Here is a 22,932-nt window from a genome sequence, read left to right as displayed (position 1 = left end):
GTCCGACGGCCGCCCGACGGCTCCCCGGACCCACCTGTTACAACCGCCACTATGACATCACCGCCCGCGCCGCTCCGCGCCGGTGACGCCACACCACGCTGCCCCAATCAGAGGCGGCGCAGGAGGGGGAGGCGGGGGAGCCGAGAGCTGCCGCCCCCAGAGCTCGGGGCGGGGAGAGGGGGCGTAGGTGCATGAGGCGGGAGGGAGGGGGCGGCGTCCGAGGACACGCGTCAGCCGCCGCCGCTGTCGCCGTCGCGGGATCCCTCCCCTCCGGCGGCCCGAACCCCGCGGGAGCGGCGCCACGGCGATGTGCCACTCCGCCTCGCACCCGCCGTAGCGGCGCGGCTGCCTCCGCCATGAAGCGGAAGAGCTGGGCCGAGGCCCGGCGCCGCGCACCGGCGGCTCCGCCGGCTCTGAAGAGAACTCGGGGCGCGGCGTCGCGAGCGGCGGGGGGCGAGGCAGAGCGGCGGCGGCAGCAGCAGCAGGAACCGCCGCCTCCTCCTCCTCCTCCTCCCGCCGGGCTGGAGACCTGCCTGAGGATCGCCGGTGAGGGGCGTGCCGGGGGGCGTGCGGGGTGGATGGCAGCGCGGCGGGAGAGTTGGGGCGCAGCTCGGGGCCGGGCCGCCGGCGGCGGGACGGAGTTGGGGTGGTGGGGGTGTCCCGTCACAGGGGATGGCACCTTCCCCTCAGCGTGGCGGGGGGGTCCCGTCACAGGGGACGGCAGCTTCCCCTCAGCGCGGGGTGTCCGCTGTCCCCGCCGGGGCGTCCGTCTGTGCCGTGGGTCGGTCGTTCCGTCCCTGTTGCGTTGTCACAGCGAAGTGTTCTTTAGAAACGCGTGTCCGGCCCAAAAAGCGAACGGGGGAGTTGTTAGTAACTCCGGCCGTGCCCTGTGCTGACTGTTTCTGCTCGTAAAGAGGGTAAAGGGAAAATGTGTTTGAACTAGGGAAAAATGTGCTTCTGTGGGGGAACAGAAATACCAGATTTCTTTGTATTAGGGGTGTAGATCTTTCCCCCCGTGCTGTGCTTGCTGGGTAAAATAAAGGGCGAGTGTCGCACCTCTCCTCGACACTCGAGTGCCGCTGGAATAATTCTGGGTTTAGGTTTCAGTAGGAAAAAAAAACAACACCCAAATGAACAACAAACCGCCCCAAACTTTACTTCTTATGTCCTGATTCAGAATCAGAGAGTGGTAGTATTTACAACTTCTCTTAAAAAAAACAATAAATAAACCACACTTGCCACTTGTTTGTGAAGGACATGGAAAATTTTCTGTAGATAGAGCAAGCAAAAATGTGAAGAGCAAGCATGAACAAAAGGCACCAGTCTTACCTGTGCTAAGAAACGGGGATCCTTAAATTAACTGGTGTGTCTCCTAGACAACAATATGTTTAGAAAACTGTAAGATTTTGTTTTAAAAATTAGGCATAGCGATGTAGAAAGAATGTAAACTCCCAAAGCATACCGGATTCCTCTTTTTAAAAAGCTCTAGTACTGTCAGGGAAATCTAATCTTAAATACTCCAGCCTAAAATAAAACATTTTAGGCCTAATCTACACAGAGAAACACACTGGTGTGCTTACGCGCAGAACTGTAATGCTACAATAACTCCTTATGTGTATTTTTCTACAACTGCAACCATTTATATAGGAAATGATGATGGTGTAATTTTAAGGTTAAATGTAGAAACCCCTTATTTCGCAGGTGATGACTTTTTGATATCAAAGTAATGTCATTATCTAGAACATTGTGCAGCCCAGTCCAGCTCAGACCTCCAGCAAACAGGTCTGTCTAACCATTCTCACACAGCAGTTTCTTGGATCTGATGATACACATCTGGCATCAATAGGCCCCTTAAATTACTGTATTTTCTCCTGCAAAGAAATGTTCCTCCACTTAAGTAATAACAGTTGAGCACTGAGGCTTTGTCTTGTGTTTTTTCAGAGGGATTTCACCATATTCAGCAGTACACAGTGTAACAAACTTGATTAAAACGCAATAGATTATTATATTTAATAATATTTCATTTTGTCTGGATCTTCTTACTGCGCACGGTGGCTGCTGTTCTAATAATGGAACAATTATAGTCTATTTTTTATTGCGCTGGTATGTCATGCATATTTTTTAAAGAGAAACCTTAAAATAATAAGCCCACAGGCTTAACTTTTTATTTGTCTATTTTTAAAGTTATTTCAAATTTTGAACTGTCACTAATGCTTTCTCTAATGCAGTTCTGAGAAATGAATTAGTAGTTCTGGACTAGAGGTAGATTAAAGCATAAGGCCTTATTCTTGCAAATGGACATACTGGTAAATATTTTAGCCTCTGTAAAGGCTGAAAGATTTGCGTTAGCTTACCTGCTTACAGAAACAGTGCCAAACTCATGAACATTGCAGGCTACCCTAGTTTTCATCTTTGCTGTAAGACAGAGGCAGAAAACAAACCTAAATAGTTCTAAAGATCTATGAATCTTTTCTTGCATGACCTTATATTCATAAATAGCAAAGTTTGCAATCCATTATTTGCATAGATTTTATACTCACAATACACACAGTAATTATCCCATTTCTTTATTTCCTAATGAGTCGTATGCATCAGCCATATGTCAGAATAAGTTTTAATCATGATAATCTAAATATTTTTTTTTACTGTTAAGACTAGTTCAGGAAGGCTATTCTTGTAAAAAATTGTTTTGGTCTGTTAAGCTGCATGGTAAACCTTACTATTTTCTGTCAACTAATGTGTGAGGCTAGCTGGTATGAATTCAGTTTGATGGAACTGAATGCATTTTTTTCTCTTTATTAGAAGCATATTCCCATATCCTTTTAATCTCTGAAAGAATTAATTTGTATGATCTAGAGAGAACTTAACAATTCTGTGTGAGGTGCTTGAAAGCTGTTGATTTCCTTTCTTTGGATGCTTTTCTTTGTCATTGCTCTGATTTTATAAATAATATCTTAAAGAAGATGTGGAATTATAATGCAAATTTTAATAAACCTCAGCTAAAAGGTGTGTGTTTCGCTCTCACTTCTTTTCAGTAGTTAATTCTCAAATTAAGTAACTACAATAACTGTACATGGGGTTAAATTTGAAGTGATCTAACACCTTGGGGTATTCCTTGACATTTGTGTGTCCTCCTGCTAAATGTATATCCAGTTTGTTTACAGTGAGAAACAACATCTTAAAGGGTGCTCTAAGTTGTACTGTATGGCCTTTTTTTCCCTTATTGAGAACTGTTTTACTTACACTGTTGCTTGGAGTTTTTATGAAATAGCATTCAGTTTATAGGTTCCTTGATAGGTGGGTTGGTTTTTTGGTTTTATGTTTGATTTGTTTTTTTCCCCAAACCATAGACTTGTTTTTCTGATATTGCTGGCTTGTCATTCTACACCTTGTGTATTATGTAAAAAACTGTTTAATGCTAAGGACACTTCTAATGAGTGTCATTTGGCTTTCAAACATTCCAATAATACTTTCAATTAGTTTTCATTGTAAAACTATATCGGTACAAAAGTTGTATTTACTCTTTTATCAACATGACCTCACTTACTTGTGAGTCTTTCTGGAAGTTAATATTTTAAATCTGAGTTAAAAGCTTTTAGTTTCTCATCCAGCACTGAAAGTACATCCACATTTATGAAGTCGTCTTGTGTATCAGACAAGAGCGACAGAGTGCAAAGACTGGTATTTGAGTAAAATGATGACATGGCCCTGAAAATATATTTTTTTTCGTGGTTTTCTGTTAAATAAAAACTTCCTTTAGCTTTTTAGTGTGCTTTTTGGTTTTTTTTGCAGAGGCCAGGCTGTTGTTCCAATTGCTATCTCTATCATCATTTATATTTGAAATATCATAATGATAAGTGAATGACTCATTTCAAGGATAGAACAACTAAAAAGAAAATCTCAGACAATTTTGCTTTTTGTCTTGACATTGCAACAGAATTTGCCTTTTATGTTTTCTCGTGTGTCTTCCTGATATTTTGGAGTCTTTTAAATCAAATGCAACAAAATACCATGTAACAACTATGAATTTAGAAATATTCTCCTCTTACGATAGTAAATAACTCTCTGGTTACATTCCTGGTGATTCAAAACAGTCTAACATGGTGGTTTTTGTACTGTCAGTCTTACCTGAATTTCTCATTTAAGGCATCTGTTTAACAATAGAACTGTAGAATTTATCTTTTTTTATTAAATAATCTTCACTGAGCATATGCAGATTTGTCTCACAGCAAGTGCCTGTTTGGTATTTAGTTGTCCCTTGAATTGCTAAAATGTCTTTCTCCAAGGCCTGTGCAGCAGATCGTGAGAATCATCAGGCGTATTGAGAGTAGAGGGAAGGATATTATTTAGTTTTCTATGTTAATTCACATTAACATGATTTTGAAGTGGTATCCCTCAGTTTTTTACATGTCTATTGCCACGGTACATTGTCGATTAGAAATTCAAGCAAAATGCTTTTCCTCCTGTATGCACGCTGCAATCAGATGCATGATTATTACAGCTTGTGCAGACACGCTTGTGCTAGCTTTAATCTCATTAGTTCGTGTACCAGCTCTAGCAAAGCTGTGGTAACACAGTCCTTGGTTATGGGTACGGAGGCTCATTTTGTTGTATATTGGATGCTTACTCAAATTAATTACCTGCAGTGACGTCCATGTTTCTGTATTTTAACTTTTGTTGTTTGAGGCTAACAAAATTAACTGTAATTGAAATATATCTAACATACTGCAGTCATATCTCCTAATTTGCAGTGCAGAAGCAGTCTGTAAGGCAGCGAGCCCTACGCTCTCATTCTTCTGAGAAATGATTAGAAAGGTCTGCTTAGTTTGATAGTTTTAGGATGACCTTTTATCAGAAATTTGCAGGAATCTGGAAGTGCTCAAGCACACTATATGTTAATGAAGTACTAAAAAGCTAAAATTAGCGAAGGAAGAATAAAAATAATAAAATGGAAGCCTTGCTCCTGCAGTCCAAACTTTTGTGGAGTCCTAATGAAATCAATTAATCAGTGCTCTGGTGTATTTTCTGTATAAACGTGCATGCTGCAATCAGATCCTTAACGAAGGAATTCTCCTTTCTCGGTGTGTGTTACTTCTATTCAAAACTCAACACACTGATCCTTGGCTACTGTAAATAAAACTGGGAATGAGTTTGCAAAAATACAGGTAAAACCAGACATGGTAAGTAATGCAGCATTTGTCTGATACCGGACTGGTAAGCCAGTGGAAAGGTAAACACACTTATGGGAAAGGACTTTTCTGTGTAGCTCCTCTCTTAAATCTCTCTATAGGAAACATGTTAAAAGGATGGAGCCTGCTGTTTACATAATGAGGGAGTAATTGTTAGCCGTGCTCAGGAAAGGACAGCTTGTCAGGATATTGGCATTTGTCACGCACTGCTGTTCCTGTGTGGTAGTTCTGTAAATTCTTTAAACTCAAGTTTCTTTCAGGTAAACACTGAACAGCAGCAATTAACGCAGTCCAGAGATACCAGCACTGAATTGAATGCCAACAGCAATTCAAAAGGCCTAGAACACACTGTTGCTGAAAAAGCTGCAAAGATTTTCAGTAAAAGTAGGAATGCTGAGGAAGCAAGTGATTCTGTTACTCAAATCCTGTCCAGGAGCAACATGCAAATTGTTCTAGGCCTTTGACCTGTGCAAATGTATTTCTTCTCATTTTGATCCTCGTGTTGTCTTTGAGGATTTTGGATTACTCTTTGTGTAGTGCTTTTCTATTTTCAAAAGTGATGTAAAGTTTATATGAAGGAACTAGTGTGCAAGGAAGGTAGGGTGTCAGTTTGAGTACTATGGCCATTCTGCCCAGATTTGGATGAGGATGTTGTTTGTGTACATGGAGATCTCCATCTAAGTCAATAATTAGACTGGATCTGAAGGACAGATTGCCACCCATTCTGGCTATGTATTCCCACTGTCAATCCCCAGTGGGCTGGTTGAGTGAACTAACTGCAGAAAACTTTTCCTTGTGCGAGACCTGGTGGCAGCTTGTCATTAAATCGGGTTAGAAGTGGTGTGGTATAGCTTGGGGCTATAGTGTGACATGTTTAATCTAGCAATGCCAGTTTAAATGCAATCCCTAGATATCATATCCTCTCAGCTCTCCTTTCTGCTTCCTCCTTTGCCATTGATCCTGCTCCCACCATGTTAGCTCTCATTCTCAGGGTGGAGGGAAATAAATCAGCAAAACAGCGTTTTTGGTTTTTTTTTTCTTTTTTTTTTTGTACTGTGCTAGGACATCTATTACAGTTTCTGTAATTCCTGTTGACACAGCACAGGGAGTAACACAGTGGTGGGGATGGATGCACGGGAGCTATGGGAAGCTGGGGCTCCTGCTACCCCCAAAATGTTGGTCTTAATGTTTTCCTGAGACTGCTTTTCTCTGAAGCAGTTTTCCCCATAGTGTATGTTGCATCCAGTTTGGGTATCAGTGCACTTGCTTCTCCACTCGTATTTCCCTCAGTTTAGTCACTTCTTAAAAATGCACAGCGCTACTCTAAATTTTATCCTTTGGTTAATTTCCAGGACATGCCTTGGTAAATGCTGGGACGTACAAAAGTTCCTAAGTAGTTAATGCACTTCCCAGCTAGTACTGCAGCTGCTGTGCCTACAAGATGGGACTATTAGAAACTGAATAAGCAAGTTGAGTGCCTTGCTTCTGCTGAGAGGGTAGGGAAGTAGATGCCTGACTTGTTCAGGAGTTACTGTACATCGCACTGGTTGCATCTGACCTGTAAATGTTTAAGCCAAACAATTCACATCAGACTGCTGCTCTACTGAAATGTGCATTTAGCAAATGTACACTTTTTGGTGCTGTTATCTGCCTCCACCCCTTGAGATTGCTGTACATAGGTGAGAGCTGAGTATGGGAGTGTTGAAATATAGATGTGGAGACTCCTTTCAATACTCCTTTACCTTGTATTTTCAAGATACAAGTAATGATTTCTAAGTGCTAGTCATGGAGGATTTTGCTTTGAAGCATGAAGTGATTTTTTTTTCCTACTTTCTGGAAAAAAAATACACTTTTTCTTTATCAGAAATTATACCTTGAAACTGTACATTTATATTCAGGTGATCTCTTTTGCTATTTAAGTAGTATATCTGTTCCAGGCAACTAGTTTGCAAAAATTAAAATAATTTCTTTTAGGTTTGAATTTTAATCCATGTATTTTATAATGATATTTTTTCAGCAAGGTAAAGAAAAGTCTTGCTGTGGTGCTGCAAGGCCTCAATTTTTATTGACCAATTTATTGACAAGCAGAGCAATTTACAGCAGCAGCACAGTCAGTGTTTAAAGTTCACCGGGGCTCCCCTGGCCATAAAAATAATTTATATCTCTGTGGATACCACTGGCATTTTTTTTCCCACTCAGCTTAACAAAGGAATCCGGGAGAAGTGCAGGGTGCCTCCTGCCTGCCTGCAGACAGGCTTTGAGGGGTGGCCGGGATAGGGATATGGGTGGGGATGTCCAGCTGGTAGCTCTGCTGGTGCTCCAGTGGGCAGCAGTCGGCTGCCTCCTCGCCCCCTCACATCCCCCTGGCATCTGTAGCCTGCAGGCTGTAATCACATGCCACTACTGTCAAAATAATCGTTTTACGTAAAGATGGAAAGTGCTTGTGTTTTGGCGCTTGGCCGTTTAATTTAACGTAGGTGCTATGACGCGGTGAGGGACTCGTGGGTTGGTTGGTGGGGGCCGGTGTGTATGTTGGTGTTTGGAGTGCAACAGGTGGGGTCTGTTGCCAAAAGGAGGTGGGTGTCTGCTCTTTGTGTGGATGCAAGTCAGGCTTCTGCCATATTGCAAAGTCATCAAACAGGTAGCTTTCCTGGAACACTTTGTTTGGGATTACAGGAACACTGCTGAGCAAAAAACCTCAATCTTTGTGTGCCTTGTTGCTTAGCACTGGAGAAATAATAATATCTAGTTTGGTAATACTTAAAAGAAGACTTGGTTCATTTTAAACCATTTAAAGTTGTGCTGTTGACAGGTAGTGCTTCAGATTTTCAGCAGAAAAGTGTGATGTTTATAAAAGCTTTAAATTTTCTTACATTTCAGATCGCCTTTATTTTGCAATTCTCTGCCAAAAACCAAAGAGTGGAGCTGCAAATAGCCATTATTTCTGCATAGATGATGAACTTGTATATGAGAAGTAAGTACAGACTTATTTTTTCCGAGTTTTTAAAGAAATAAATTAGTCAGAAGAACAGCAGTGAGGAACCAGTTTAATTGACATTCTGTTTTCAGATGTAGCTGAGGGAAACATACCATTTCCATTATAGAACTAATTACATGACTTAGTCCTCTCAGACTGCCATGATGATTTATATGTCTTAGAATGGCTTCTTGGCTTCCCATCAGGATTTCTGAAAAATATTTTCAAAGCAGAATCTTTCTTTGTATCCATTCTTGTCAGAAGACATGACGCAACAATATATATCCAGAAGTATGCACTGGGCTGCCAAGTTGTCTTTGGTTGCTCAAGTATTAAATGGAATGTCTTAACTTCCTAGAATAAGAGAAAAAAATGGCAAAATCAATTCAAGCCTTTATGAGCTGGCAATGGTTGTATTATTTCCCCTGTAGTGAACAGTGTATGCCTTTGTATGTCTTTGTAATTCTTTAAATATTTTTGACCAAGGGTGTGCTTACTGTTTTTTTAAAGTACGAATCAATCTTTATTCTCTATGTTCACTTCTCTCTAGCGATGTTAATTGCATTCCTTTAAAGTAAAGCTTTTGGGTTGCTCGTAAAATAGAGTTCCTAAACTGGTGTCACAGGGTGATACAGTAGTGAGAATTTTTCAAACCTCGAGTATTCCAGTTTGATTTTGAGTGGTGGTCTCTGGGGAAAAAAAAGTTTTATTCCCTGCCTAAAGATGACAGAACTGTTTCCTCCAACAAAGTAGTATGTATGTAAGAAGGCATTAAAGATTTAGAATTATGTGCATAAATCACATATATATTATTACTCCTTACTTTGTCCATTCAATTTAAAAGAAAGAAAAAAAAAGGAGGCATTTACAGACATGATGTATGCTTTTCCCCCTTTCTCCTACCAGCTTCTATGCAGACTTTGGACCACTCAATCTGGCAATGGTCTACAGATACTGCTGCAAGCTAAATAAGAAATTAAAGGTAACACTTGGATTTTTTTTATTCAATATTATTGGCTTTTTAGAGAGCAAAAACAAATGGGCCAAAAGTTTTTTGTTAGGTGCTTTCCTGTGTTCCTAATCCAGCTAAGTTTTGAATATAAGTGCTAAATTTTATCAAGGTGAATTTAGGGAGGAGGAGCATCAGGAGGGAAAACCCACTTACTTCTAAGACCCAGAAGATGCACCACTGCGGCAGTAAGTAATGTTAAGCTCCTAAAAGATGAGTTGCTAAGTGGGTACAGACTTCTTTAAATGAAAAGCTGCCCTCCTTGAATTCAGTCTTCTTGGCAGTCTGCCAGCATTAAGTGAGCTTGCGGATGCAATGAAACACGTTTTTATTGTAGATGGTTTTTATTGACTTGGGCTTCTCTTCTGGTCCTGACATCTCTTTTGTAAGAAGCAACACTTGATCTTTGATAGCATTTATGCCATAGTCCTGAAGGAGACTGCCGTGCTCTTACTGCAGATTATCTTGTCTGAAAGGTGCTCAGTAAATTTCGGGGTTGGGCTCTTGATAGAGCGTAGTGTCTTTAAAATAGAGAGTTCCTATATTAATTAACATGAATGACTTCAAATTAGTTGACCTCTAACAGATGTTAGAGTGTAAAACCTATTAGGCAGATAAAAAAGCTTATTAGAGTTAATGTGAATCGCAGTTTGCCTCTTCAAAACTACTTAGATCTTGAAACTGCCAGTGAACTGTGAAAGCTGGGAAGTATGCAGAACATTATATTTTTTTTATAGCAGAGATTTGATTTTTTTTTTAATGCCTTGATGACTGTCACTGATGTTAGTTTACATAATTCAGACTTGCTTTGTCCTTGTGGCACTGTGAAGAGGTTTGCTGGAGACCAGATTCTCTGGTTTTTGCTTACAGGATGTTCTGAAGTGAGACAAGTTTATATTTTAATCCCTTTGAATATTGGGTTTGGTATTGGAGAAGCATGTTAGGATTGCTGAGAACATACTACTGCTAGGGATCTGTGGTTTATTTCTCTTGAGTGCATTGAATAGTATCTGAGCAAGTAACATTGCTATTTAAATAGTGACATTTTATGATTGCTTAGCAGTTGATCAGAGTATACAGTTTCAAGAGCATCAAAATTTGTTTCAAGGGCCAGTCAGGGGATAGTTTTTGCTGCTCTCACAGATATAGGTGTCCTTCCTATTGGCAATGCCATTCCACCCCCTTTCTGAGATAATTTAGAAACCATATGCCAAGCCCAGATAAAATTTTAAAAATTTATTTGTGATGAAGCTTAGAAATACTTTCAAAATATTTTAATCTAAGCATGTATTTTCCAGTGGTTCTGATCCTTAGAAACAACTGCTAGTTTATTTATCTAGAGCCAGTCTTTTATTCTTGAAGAATAAAAAAGTCTAAATTGTGTTTTCAAAACCATTGGCAACTTTAACATACCTGTGATGTGTTTGAGAATGCCACTGTGTATTTACTTCCCATAAACACCTACCTATTACATAGGGCTCAAAGTCAGAAATAGCAAATGCATTCAAGGAGAGAAAGATTACTGTAATGTGTATCAAAGATTATTTACACTGGATACTGGGAAGAATACTGGAACAATCTGGGTAGAGGTGCGATACAGTCTTCCAAAGCTTTTGAAGGACTAGTCTACAGTATACTTGGACTTCTGAAGTGATGGCTGACAGTAGGTGAACACTCCCTTTCATTCGTCTAATTTTATAAAAGAAGGCATGAAAAGTCTAAAATGCAAAATCATAATCTTACTCATTTCTTGATGCAGTCATTTTCATTGATAAGGAAGAAAATAATTCATTATACTGGCTTTGATCAGAAAAAACAAGCAAATGCTGCATTCCTCATAGGCTCCTACGCAGTAAGTATTTAAATTTTTACATTACTTCAGCTTGATAAATGTGTTCATATTTTCGTATTCCATTTCTAAAACAGCAAGATAAAACCAGCTATTTTCTTTTGAATAATCTTTCTACTAATGTATTTTATAGTAAGGTATCACATACTAGGACAGTTTTTGAAGTTTAGCAAGTATGTGGAGTTGTGGGTTTGGTTTTTTTCCTCTCTACTGCAATCTCTGCTCCTAAGAAATAAGAACACCACTAATAAAAATTCTTTGTGAATATTTTCATTTAGAAAAAATGACTGTTTATGTTTTTCGCTTTCCCTACCCTAGTGTCTTTCTTCTTTGTTAAAATAGAGAAATATTATCTTCCATGAAGTACAGTGTATGCTTTTTAATTGCATGCATATTTAAATACACCGTTTCTTCCCCAGCTGCTTCTTTTCTAATGCAAGGTGATCTGTTTAGTTAACCTAAGAGAAGGAGTGAGATCGTGTGGTAGGCTTAGAGCTGGTATAAAGGCTAGGAATATACAAGGTCGCTGGAAATGTACTGAGCCAGTTCCCTTACTTCAGAGGGGAAAACAACTGACTTTGCTCCACAACTGCATCTAAAGAATCAGTGTTTGGTACACAAAAGTGTAGTCAAGGAATAAAACTCTGAATGCTTCAGAATGAAAGATGTGATGTACCATATTCATGTTCTGTTTTGACTTGTAAAACAGCTTGATTGTAACCATCTCTCTTGTTTACTGAGTAATAAAGTGAAGTGAGAACCTATGCATTCTTTGATGTTGGAGATTTGAGGGGTCAGAGTTCATGTTGCTGGAGGTCACAGAATCACACGGAATTGCAGAATGGTAGGGATAGGAAGAGGCCTCTGGAGATTGTCTAGTCCAAACCTCCTGCCAAAGCAGGATCACCGAGAGCAGGTGCAGAGGATGGCATCCCAGCAGGTTTTGAATGTCTCCAGAGATGGAGACTCCACCACCTCTCTGGGCAGCCTGTTCCAGTGCTCTGCCACCCTCAAGGTAAAGAAGTTCCTCCTCGTGTTTAGATGGAACTTCTTATGTTCAAGTTTGTGCCTGTTACATCTTGTCCTGTCACTGGGCACCACTGAAGAAAGACTGGCCTCATCCTCTTGACACCTACCCTTTAAGTATAAGCATTGATCAGATGCCCCCTCAGTCTTCTCTTCCGCAGGCTAAAAAGACCGAAGTCCCTCAGTCTTTCCTTGTAAGAGAGATGTTCTAGGCCCCTAATTATCTTCATAACTCTCTGCTGTACCCTCTCCAGCAGTTCCCTGTCCTTCTTGAACCAGGGAGCCCAGAATTGGGCAGGAAGATAACCTCCCTCGACCTGCTTGCAGAGGAGAGGGTTAGGATTACCTGCCTTCGAAATGCTTGCCACACTCTTCTCGATGCACCCCAGGATGCCATTGGCCTTCTTGGCCACAAGGGCACATGGCTGGCTCATGGTCATCCTGTTGTCCACCAGGACTTTGGGGTCTTTTTCCTCAGAGCTGCTCTCCAGCAGGTCAGCCCCTAATCTGTACTGATGCATGGGATTATTCCTCCCCAGGTGCAACACCCTGCAGTTGCCCTTGTTGAATTTCATCAGGTTCCTCTCTGCCCAAATCTCCAGCCTGTCCAGATCTTGCTGTATGGCAGCACAGCCTTCTGGTGTGCCAGCCACCCCTCCCAGTTTTGTGTCATCAGCAAACTTGCTATGGGTACATTCTATCCCTTGATCGAGGTCATTGGTGAATATATTGAACAAGACTGGACCCAGTACTGATCCCTCAGGAACACCACTTGTTATGGACCTCTAACTAGACTCTGTGCCACTATTATGGACCTCTAACTAGACTCTGTGCCACTAATCATGACCCTCTGAGCTCTGTCTTTCAGCCAGTTTTCAATCCATCCACTGTCCATTCATCTAGCCCATGCTTCCTAGGTTTACCTGTGAGGATGCTGTGGAAGACTGTGTCAAAAGCCTTGCTTTTTCAGAAGCTCCCTACTCAACAATGCAGGTCTCTTGCTTCACTTGCCTGATTTCTTGCTCTTAAGGATGTGCCAATCCTGAGCTTGGAGAAAGTGGTATTTGAATATCAACCAGTTCTCTTGAGCCTCCCTACCTTCCAGAGCCCTCACTCATGGGATTTCTCCAAGCAGTTTCTTGAAGAGGTCAAAGATAGCCCTCCTGAAGTCCAAAGAAATGATCTCAGGGTCATTCCTGTTTTTAGGTACAAGGCTGTACAGTACTTACTGTGATGCTTGCAGTCTCATTGCTGCCTCTTCATCATGCAGTAGGTCCATTTCCTGCTCCACAGCATTTCTCTGTTGTCTATTTCCTACAGTATTTATTACAATGTCACTTGGGTATTTGAAACACATGCATTCTTAAACCGCATGGAAACCAGGAACGTGAGTTATTAAACTTGTTTGCAGTTAAGGCATTATGGTGACAAAACAGCTGCAGCTTTTAGGAAAAGTACTTCTTCCTAGTGACTTGATAATAGCCACTTTTCCCTAAGCTTTTGTTCTGAATATGTGTAGTAGTATTGTGCAGCACAGCATCTGACATTTTGAGCAGAATCCACAGTACGGAAAGTTGGCAAAAATGGCAAAACAATCTGATATGAGAAGTGCATAGTGAAGCACTATATGAATGTCAATCCTGGCCTTGGTTGTGGGATGCCTGTCTTGCATCATCACAAGTCCTAGATGGTGAAGTAGCTCGAGGCAGGTGCTGATTTTCTTTACAGTGCAACAGACTTTGGCTTTCGTACTGTTTTCTCTATGCAGTAGGGTACGGTTTCTTCCCAGATTCCTGTGGGAGGGATTGCAGTGAGGGAAGATCGCAAAAGAAAGACTGTACCCCTGAGTACTTTTTGCCCTTTGATGTTCTTTCATGATGGGACAGGCTTAAGGCTTAATTGCAGCAGTCACTGCTGAAGTGTTCAGACATGCAGTCCCACATTTCTGGTTTCTGCAGGGAGAAATGGGTAGTTTTCCATGGGGAAAGCAATGGTATGGGGTCTGTTCAGAATGCATGATAAATGTATGTCTATAAGCATATTTCCTGATTGAAAGGAAATACATTGAGGCATCTTTATTTTAAACATATGTAGGCTTAAGCATCCACCTGCTTCTTCAGTTCAGAGTGCTTCGCTTTTTAATGACAAAGGACCCATCCAGCTCTCGGTCAAAATTTTAAGAAGCTTTTCTGTAATTTTAATCAGACCGGGTCCTGTTGGTAATGCTCTTTGCTGTTTGAACTGGGTAACATCATTTAATTTCTAATCCCTTACAGTGTAAGTGGTAGGTTGCCACTGTATTTTGTTTTCTGTGGGTTGAATGTGTTTTCTTCTTTGATTTTTTTTTTTTTTTTTCTTTTTAGCTTCATGGTGGGTTCCCATTTCAATAGTTTGAGTTAGTTTGAGGAACTGTGTGGGAGTGTATCAGGTTGGAGGAGTTCAGGTGGGAAAAGCAAGGAAGTAGAAAGGAAAAGTTGCCTTTGCAGAGTTAGTCATGAAAATAGCACTTGTCTGCATGTGCTGATAAGGCCTTTGATAACTTCATCATAATATTGGGTGCAAGATGCTCTGTAGATGCAGGCCCTGTAAGTTACTTGTTAGGAATAACAGGCTGCAAGGTTTTCAGGACTAGTACAGACACAATAAGTGTGTGTGCTTTATGGTTTTGTTCTCCATTTTTTTAAACACGGTCACATTTTAACACATAACTACGTTAAACTATAATGAACTGTATATAACTAGTTCTCTTCTGGAACTTGTATGTCCTCATAAACTTCAATATTTTTATGCTATCAGCTTTCAAGCCTGTCATTTTAATGGCTTGTTGACCTTAAATTTGTATTCTTAAACAGAATATTATTTAACTTCTGCTTAAAGGATTTGGGATATTTTAGCATGATTTATCATTCAACATATTTTGTCTAAATATGAATGTGTGTATATATATTGTGTGGAGATATGCTTATTTTGACTACTAAGGCAATTTTGAAAGTCTTCATTAACTATGGTGGAGTATAAGGGCAGCTGTTAGTGTCCTGGTTTACAAGCAAAGTCTGTCTCCAGTCTTTTCTTCAAAATTGGTGTGTTTTAATGTTTCACCCTCCCTTTCATCTAACTTGCCTTTCTTTCCTCTTCAGTGGAGGTAGTTTCTGAACTCTCCAGGCTACACACTTCTTTCTCCCCCATCCAGCATCTGCTGCTTCCTTCCAGGTGTAGTTTGATGTGACAGCAGAGCCTAACTCAAGCTACAGGGCTGTTCAGTATAACATGACCTTAAAACTGAATAACAAAAGTTTTCAGACACATTGTTATATATACAGTTTTAGAATAAAATGTGAATTTTTACAGTAAATCTTAACAATGTAGATCTAAGTCCCTTTAATGTTCATCTTCCATCTATTTTAATTCTGTATTTTGTTTCGTTTTTACAGATGTTATACTGCATTATGGAGATAATATTCTTCCGTGTAGATTAGCATAAAATTGGCATGTTGAGCCGCACAAAGGGTAGCCAGAATTCTGTGTGTGTGGTTGAGTGTTTACACTTTACATGGGCAGAGAGGGTGAGGGGAAAGAAGGGAGGGGGGTGAAAAAACCCTTTGTTCTTCACCTTTTAAAGAAAAATTGCTTTTCCTTGGAAGCTATCTGCACTGTTCAGGCCTTACCGCTCTACCAAAGCAGCAGTGATCTTCTGAGTTGATCTCTACAGTGGCTTCTCTTGATTTTCGCCAGGACTTGTCTGTGGGTGAGGAAAGTCTGCTTCTTCCATCTCTGCTCCTTCTATATTAAGAAAGAAAATGTACCCTCTGTGCCCTGTCCACCCAATTCCCAAGCTCCCCCCCTCTCCCCTTGGCTGCATTAACTTAGTAACAGTGTTTTTTTTCTCAGGCCTGGCACTAATTATGTACTTGGAGGCTGACCCTCCGAGGGTACCGCCCCATGAGCTGCTGTAATTCAGGTCATCTTCTCCAGGACTCATCTCTGTACTTTGTCTATTTTCTCATCTTCTTTCTTCAGGGTAAGCAGCGTTTCCTTCAACCATTCTGATCTGTAGTACTGTTTTTTTTTGCCTTTTCAATTTGTTAGTGTCCTTCCTAGCTGTGGGCCTAATGCTGGGTAGAAGATGGAGCTTGCAGAAGCAATTACAACCTTTCTGTGTGATGTTGAACTGCTCTGTTCTTACTGTGGCATTTGCAGGATTGTCTCTGGCTAAGCTGTGGGACAGCAGGGAAACCTGTTTGTTTAGTGATCCAAGCTGAGTGGTGATAAAGGGGTAACTGTGGCAGCGCGCAAATTACAGGTGGGTAAACCGTGTTTACCCTCTGTAAAATTTTAGTGAGAGATGCTTGTGCTCGACAAGCAAGTGGCAGAGATGAGATGGACAAGGTACTGGCCTTTCATTTAAGCAAAAGTTGCCTCTAGTCTTTTTGGCTTTGTGTTCGTGTCCTCTAAAAAGCTACCTTCTCTGAACTGTATTTGGGGAATTATGATTAGCCTTCATGACAGCAGCCTTTCCTGCTGCTTGTACTAAGTTCTTCCTCATGATGTTCTTCCCAGACTGCATGTTTCCATAGGAGAACAGGGATGGCTCATTGGCAGTCCCTCAAGGTAGTACTAGCTTGCTTTCTTAGCTGTTGTCAAGTACTGATGTGCCCAGCCCAACCAGTTCCCAGCTGACAGGATTTTCTATACCTCCTCTCCACTGTTTAAAAAGTAATTGGGGGTTTCTTGCTGTTGTTTATGATGAATAAAGAGAGTTGTCAGATACAGGCAGTTATTCCCTCTCTGCCACTGTTATCCACTTAGTGATTGTGTTTCTGCTTATGAAGGGACTGTTGGTCATGTGTGCACTTCTTCAGTACACCACAAACCCATGCAGGAAGCTTTTTATTTCATGATATTTCTGTTTTAATTTTGCTATATTTGACCTTTTCTTCTGAGGAATATTGCTAGAAAAACTAACATATTAACTGACTAGCATATCCAGTAGACATGAATTTAAAGTGCTATTTACACACTTGAGTTGATAGTTTCTAACAGTACCACATAATTAAATATCCTATTTAATTTTCCTGAAAAAGCAGTAAGTTATGTCATAAATGATTATTGTCAAACAGATTTTGTCTTGCATGCAGCATTACCGTTTTACTTGGCAATCCCCTGTACTGAAGATTACAGTGCCTTTTCAACCAGAGCTTCATTTGCTTTTCTACAAGGAACCCTTTCCATCCTATTGTGAATACTGCGTTCATGGTTGTAACGCTAGTGTAGGGAACCTTTCTTTGAAAAATAGGGCTGATTTGACATAGTACACTAATATGAATCAGGCAATGACATGGCTTCTTAAAAACACTGACATTCTGTGGTTGATTTTAAATGCTTATAAATAAAGACTGGGTTGCCTAGCCCTGCAAGTCCTTCTATTTCATTCAATGAACATTACAGCAGCTGTTTGACTACACAGCAATGTTGGCAGGTGCAGTGCTTGAGTGCACCTTTCCCAGTTGAGTAACGCTTGGATGGTTCTTGACCATTCACAGAGCCACCTGCAGTCCCTTAATTAGAAACAGATGTCCTAAATGAAAGGAATGATTAGAACAATATTAATGGTTCAACTGCTAATCACAAATTTCTGGCTGTATTTAGGAGTTCAGTAGGATATTTTTTTTGTATGCATAAAGAAAGCAAATTTCTAAATTGTTGGTACACAAGTGATTAAACAGTGTGATAAAATGGTATGTTACTTTTGGTTTGAAAGATGTCAGTTCTTTATTGTAACAATTGTCCTAGAAGGTACTTAAGTAAAAGGTTTGTAAAGGATTTTAAGAGCTTTTCCATGTGTATTTGTGTGTATGTTTGTATGTAGATGTGTATGTACACCCATCTGCACTTGCATATGGTTTCAGAAATATTCTAAAATCAGTGCAACTTGTGGAGGATTTATTTTGGGTCTGCTGAATTCTCTTTTTTTAAAGCTTTTATCCCAAAAATTGCTGCCTCCTGATAAATAACAGTTAATACCATTGCTTGAAATGTATTTTATTATTTTTCATCTTTTTAATAGTACTTTTTGTTGGTTGCTTTATTAGCATTAGCTTAGAATCATAGAATCATTTAGGTTGGAAAAGACCTTTAACCTTTAAAAGATCATCAACTCTAACCTTTAACCTAACACTGCTGAGTCTATCACTAAACCATGTCCTTGAGTGCCACATCTACACATCTTTTAACTTTAAACTTTTTAATCTTAAGAAAACAACTTTATTTGTGAAAGTTGCTGTCATCTTAGAAAGCACAGCAGGAACATAACAAAATCAACATCTGCACAAATGAGTTTCAGCTGTTGTATGTTTTGATTTCTGAAGGTTATGTCTTTTTCTATTTCCTCTTCTTACCCCAGTACATACCTCACAAATTTACAAATACATCTTTGTTTTGCTATTCATCAGATCAACATTTCCATTTTCTTCCTTTCAGAAACTCAGTTCTGCTTACTGCCTTAGAAAGTCCTTCTCTGTTTCAACATGTCTGCCTACTGCAGGTCTCTGATCACTTTTACGTTCCTTTTACTAGCTTTCTTTAATCATTTGTTCACTCACATTCCAATGAAGTTGTTAATTGTTAAGGCTTTAGTGGCCTCCTTCTGGTCAGAAACAATATTATATATATTTTATATATAGTTACATGTATAGTCATATATATATAAAACTATATATATATTGTCATATATATATAACTATATTACAATTTCTGTTTGTGTTAGGAGAATGTTTTTGAAGTGAGTCTTTCATTAAACCCTGCTCACTGCATTTTGGTTCACTTCATGGAGCAGTCTAGGAGCAATCCCAATAGGTAATGGGTGTTCAGTCCGCAGGACTAGCTGTTAAGTTTAAAAGCTGCTGGAAGTGGGTAGTGCAGATGTCAGATGTTCAGTGCTGGCTCTCAGACTACAGATGCATTTCTGCTCATGCACACTACTTCCTAATGCCGATGTGGCCTCTGCTGCCTTGACATCTGTTGATTCCCTGGGTTTCCCTGCTCCTTCCCTCATTCCTTAAGCTTACTTGTTTCCGTATCTGGAATTTGGTTCACTCACAGCCTGAACCCAGGCTCACGTTCAGCCTCCATCCAGCGTTGCTTGCATTCAAGATTTCCAGCTGGGTACCCTCTTATGGTCCAAAGCTGTGACAGAAACTGATCCTGTGTCCCCTTTGACTGTCACAGCTTCTTGTGTTGTGTTACTGCTAGGGTGCTTTCCTTGTGAAGTAATTATCTGTTTATGGTCTTTCCTGTTCTGTGTAGAGACTGAATGCCGTTCTTCCCTTTTAAAGCACAACATACCACTGCACCTGTCTAGATACCCTCATACTAACCTATTTTTTTTTTGTAAGCCACTTTTCAGTGAGAACACTATTTGACCATTTCATTAACTGCTGTTACTGCAACTGTTAACATGTTGTATCTCTTTTGTTTAGTAGTGTCACAGCTGAAGTGTAGCGGGATCTCTATTTCAGAAAATTCTGAGAAATCCAGCTTGAAGAGCTTCCTTCTTCAGTGAATAAATTGTATATTGCTTCAGCTGTACAGAAGTACTGCATATTTTTTAAAAAATGCCATCTTCTTGCAGTGGGGTTTTTTTTGTATGTAGTAAACGCTTGTAGTCATTGGATTTTTGTGTTGAAATCAGATTGGCTTTTTTAAGCGTCCTTGTGTATAGTGAGTGTTCATATGTTAAGGAAAGTCCATACACACGTGCATGTATGTTGAAAAGGTCTTTCTAATGGTAATGTAATTTCAGAAGTTGGATCTGTGCTTAAGAACTAACATGTTTCAGTATACTGTAACATTATTTAGGCTTATTTTAATACAACACTTAAAATTATGGAAAAACCTTGCCTCTTGCAGCTGTTACACTTGGAAGCAAATGCATCTGCATTGAAGGTTGTTTTCTTTAAGAGGCTGGTAAAAGCTCAGCTGAGGTATGGGAGAAATCCTTGGCCTTTTAGAGCTTCATGTGCTTACAGTATTAGCTGCATTTCTATTTGCCTGCTGTACGAGAAGTACTCTCTGTATATTTCCCAGCCTTACGGCACTGAATCCCAGGTTTTTTCCAGGTGACTCATTTCTGGCTAGAAACTCTGTCTCTGTTGTTTAATTACCTTCGGTTTGCTAATGCCATTTCCTGTCTCTGGTTCGTAACTTTTTCTGGGGCAGAGCTCTTTTTTCTGATAAGCAAGCAGTGCTACATTCATATGGTTGCTAGCAATATGTGTTCCCTGTGCTACATCTTGCAAAGTATGACTGTATCAAGCACACAACTTGAAATTTCTTGGAATATAAACTTTATATCCAATTCAGGCAATGTATATGTCTGCAGAATAGAAAGTGAACTCTGGCTCTGAGGAGCAGCTATCCAATAATACTATGGGGCTTTTAATATCTATAATCATAGAATTGTCTAGGTTGCAAGGGACCTTTCGGAAGATCTAGTCTAACCATCAACCTAACTGATAAAAAACCACCACTAAACCGTGTCTGTAAGCACTATGTTAACCCGTCATACAAAAACCTCCAGGGATGGTGCCTCAGCCACTTCACTGGGCAGCCCATTCCAATACCTAATAACCCTTTCAATGTAAAAATTTTTCCTAATATCCAATCTGAACCTCCCCTGACACACCTTGAGGCCATTTCCTCTTTTCTTATCACCTGTGACTTGGGAGAAGAGACCAACTCTTGCTTCTATACAACCTCCTTTCAGGTAGTTGTAGAGAGTGATGAGGTCTCCCCTCAGCTTCTTTTTCTCTAAGCTGAATAACCCCAGGTTCCTCAGCCTCTCCTCATAAGACTTACTCTCCCTACCTCCCTGGTTACCCTCACCAGTCCTTCTCTGGACCCACTCCAGCACCTCAATGTCTTCTTTGTGGGAAGGGGCCCAAAACTGGACACAGTACTCGAGGTGAGGCCTCACCAGTGCCAAGTACAGGGGGACGATCACCTCTCGGGTCCTACTCACCACACTGTTCCTGATACAGGCCAGGATGCTGTTGGCCTTCTTGGCCACCTGGGCACACTGCTGGCTCATGTTCAGCCGACAGTCGACCAACACCCCCAGGTCCTTTTCTGCCAGGCAGCTCTCCAGCCACTCTGCCCCCAGCCTGTAGCGCTGCATGGGGTTGGTGTGACCCAAGTGCAGGACCCAACCTGTCCAGATCCCTCTGCAAAGCCTTTTTACTCACAGGCAGATCTACACTCCCACCTAATTTGGTGTCATCTGCGAACTTACTGAGGGTGCACTCTATCTCCTAGTCCAGATTGTTGATAAAGATGTTAAAGAGAACCAGCCCCAACATTGAGTCATGTGGGACACCACTCGTGACTGGCCTCCAACTGGATTTAACTCCATTCACCACCACTCTCTGGGCCCGGCCCTCCAGCCAGTTTTTTACCCAGTGGAGAGTACACCCATCTAAGCCATGAGCAGCCAGTTTCTCCAGGAGGATACTGTGGGAGACTGTATCAAAGGTCTTACTAAAATCCACTAAAAAAAATCCACAGCCTTTCCCTCATCCATCATGTGGGTCCCTTTATCATAAAAGAAGATCAGGTTTGTCAAGCAGGACCAGCCCCTCGTGAACCCGTGCTGGCTAGGCCTCATCACCTGGGCATCCTTCATGCGCTGCACAGTGTCGCCCAGGATGATCTGTTCCATGACCTTCCCAGACACCGGGGTCAGACTGACAGGCCTGGAGTTCCCTGGATCATCCTTCTGACCCTTCTTGTGGATGGGTGTCACATTTGCTAGACACCAGTCAGCTGGGACCTCCCCAGTTCGCCAGGACTGTTGGTAAATGATGGAAAGTGTCTCAGTGAACATTTCCACCAGCTCCCTCAGTACCCTCATGTCCTGGGCATCCTTCATGCGCTGCACAGTGTCGCCCAGGATGATCTGTTCCATGACCTTCCCAGACACCGGGGTCAGACTGACAGGCCTGGAGTTCCCTGGATCATCCTTCTGACCCTTCTTGTGGATGGGTGTCACATTTGCTAGACACCAGTCAGCTGGGACCTCCCCAGTTCGCCAGGACTGTTGGTAAATGATGGAAAGTGTCTCAGTGAACATTTCCACCAGCTCCCTCAGTACCCTCGTGTCGATCCCATCTGGGCCCATAGACTTGTTTATATCCAGGTGTTGGAGCATGTTCCTCACCACCTCCCTGTGGATTACAGAGTCTTCAGTTTGTTCCCCATCCTTATCTGCTGCCCCAGGGGTCTGGGTACTCGGGGAACGACCAACTCTCCTACTGAAGACTGAGGGAAAGAAGGCATTAAGTACCTCAGCCTTCTTCTCATCTTTTGTCCTACCATCCAACAGAGGATGGAGATTCTCTGGAGTTCTCCTCTTGTTACTACTATATTTATAGAAATTCTTTTTATGTTTTTTAACATCCAAGGCCAGATTAAGTTCCGGTTAAGCTTTGGCCTTTCTAATCGTTTCCCTGCATAGCCTTACAACACTGTTGTAACCTTCTTGAGTGGTCTGCCCCTTTTGCCAAAGGCCATAAACTCTCCATTTTTCCCTGAGTTGTGACCATATCTCGTTGTTCAGCCAGGCCAGTCTTTTCCCCTGACAGTTCACTTTACAGCACGCAGGGACGACCTGCCTCCTGCGTTTTTAAGACTTTTTTAGTCTCTTTTCTATTCTACCTTTTAAAGTCTCTTTTCTATTCCAGGTGTATGCTTGCAAATATAAATGCAAAAGTCACTTACCCCTCCCCAGTGAAAGCATACACACAGACAAAACATGCAGTTTTCATTACTTGACCAAACTACCTAAGACAGATATTTTTTTCTTTGGTTTTGCTAATTGCACAGGAAGAAT

The 22,932-nt window shown here is 41.1% G+C and overlaps 1 protein-coding gene across 7 annotated transcripts in view; it reads left to right on the top strand.

Annotated features, from left to right (window-relative positions):
* The first annotated feature begins 253 nt into the window (after positions 1-253).
* CDC14B (cell division cycle 14B) overlaps positions 254-22,932 on the top strand; it is a 49,413-nt gene continuing 26,734 nt past the window's right edge. For 4 of the 7 annotated variants that reach the window (XM_014936761.1, XM_014936754.1, XM_014936721.1 and 1 more), the window contains exons 1-4: positions 254-546; positions 8,070-8,163; positions 9,073-9,148; positions 10,935-11,027. In XM_014936761.1, coding sequence (XP_014792247.1) covers positions 357-546; positions 8,070-8,163; positions 9,073-9,148; positions 10,935-11,027 — 453 coding nt within the window. In that variant the 5' untranslated portion in view covers positions 254-356. The remainder of the gene's footprint in view (positions 547-8,069; positions 8,164-9,072; positions 9,149-10,934; positions 11,028-22,932) is intronic. The other 3 variants (XM_014936747.1, XM_014936729.1, XM_014936738.1) reach the window with 1 other exon arrangement.

This window comes from Calidris pugnax, unplaced genomic scaffold (assembly GCF_001431845.1).
Source record: "Calidris pugnax isolate Ruff unplaced genomic scaffold, ASM143184v1 scaffold2, whole genome shotgun sequence".
NCBI lineage: Eukaryota > Metazoa > Chordata > Aves > Charadriiformes > Scolopacidae > Calidris > Calidris pugnax.
This window is presented reverse-complemented; position numbering and strand designations above follow the sequence as displayed.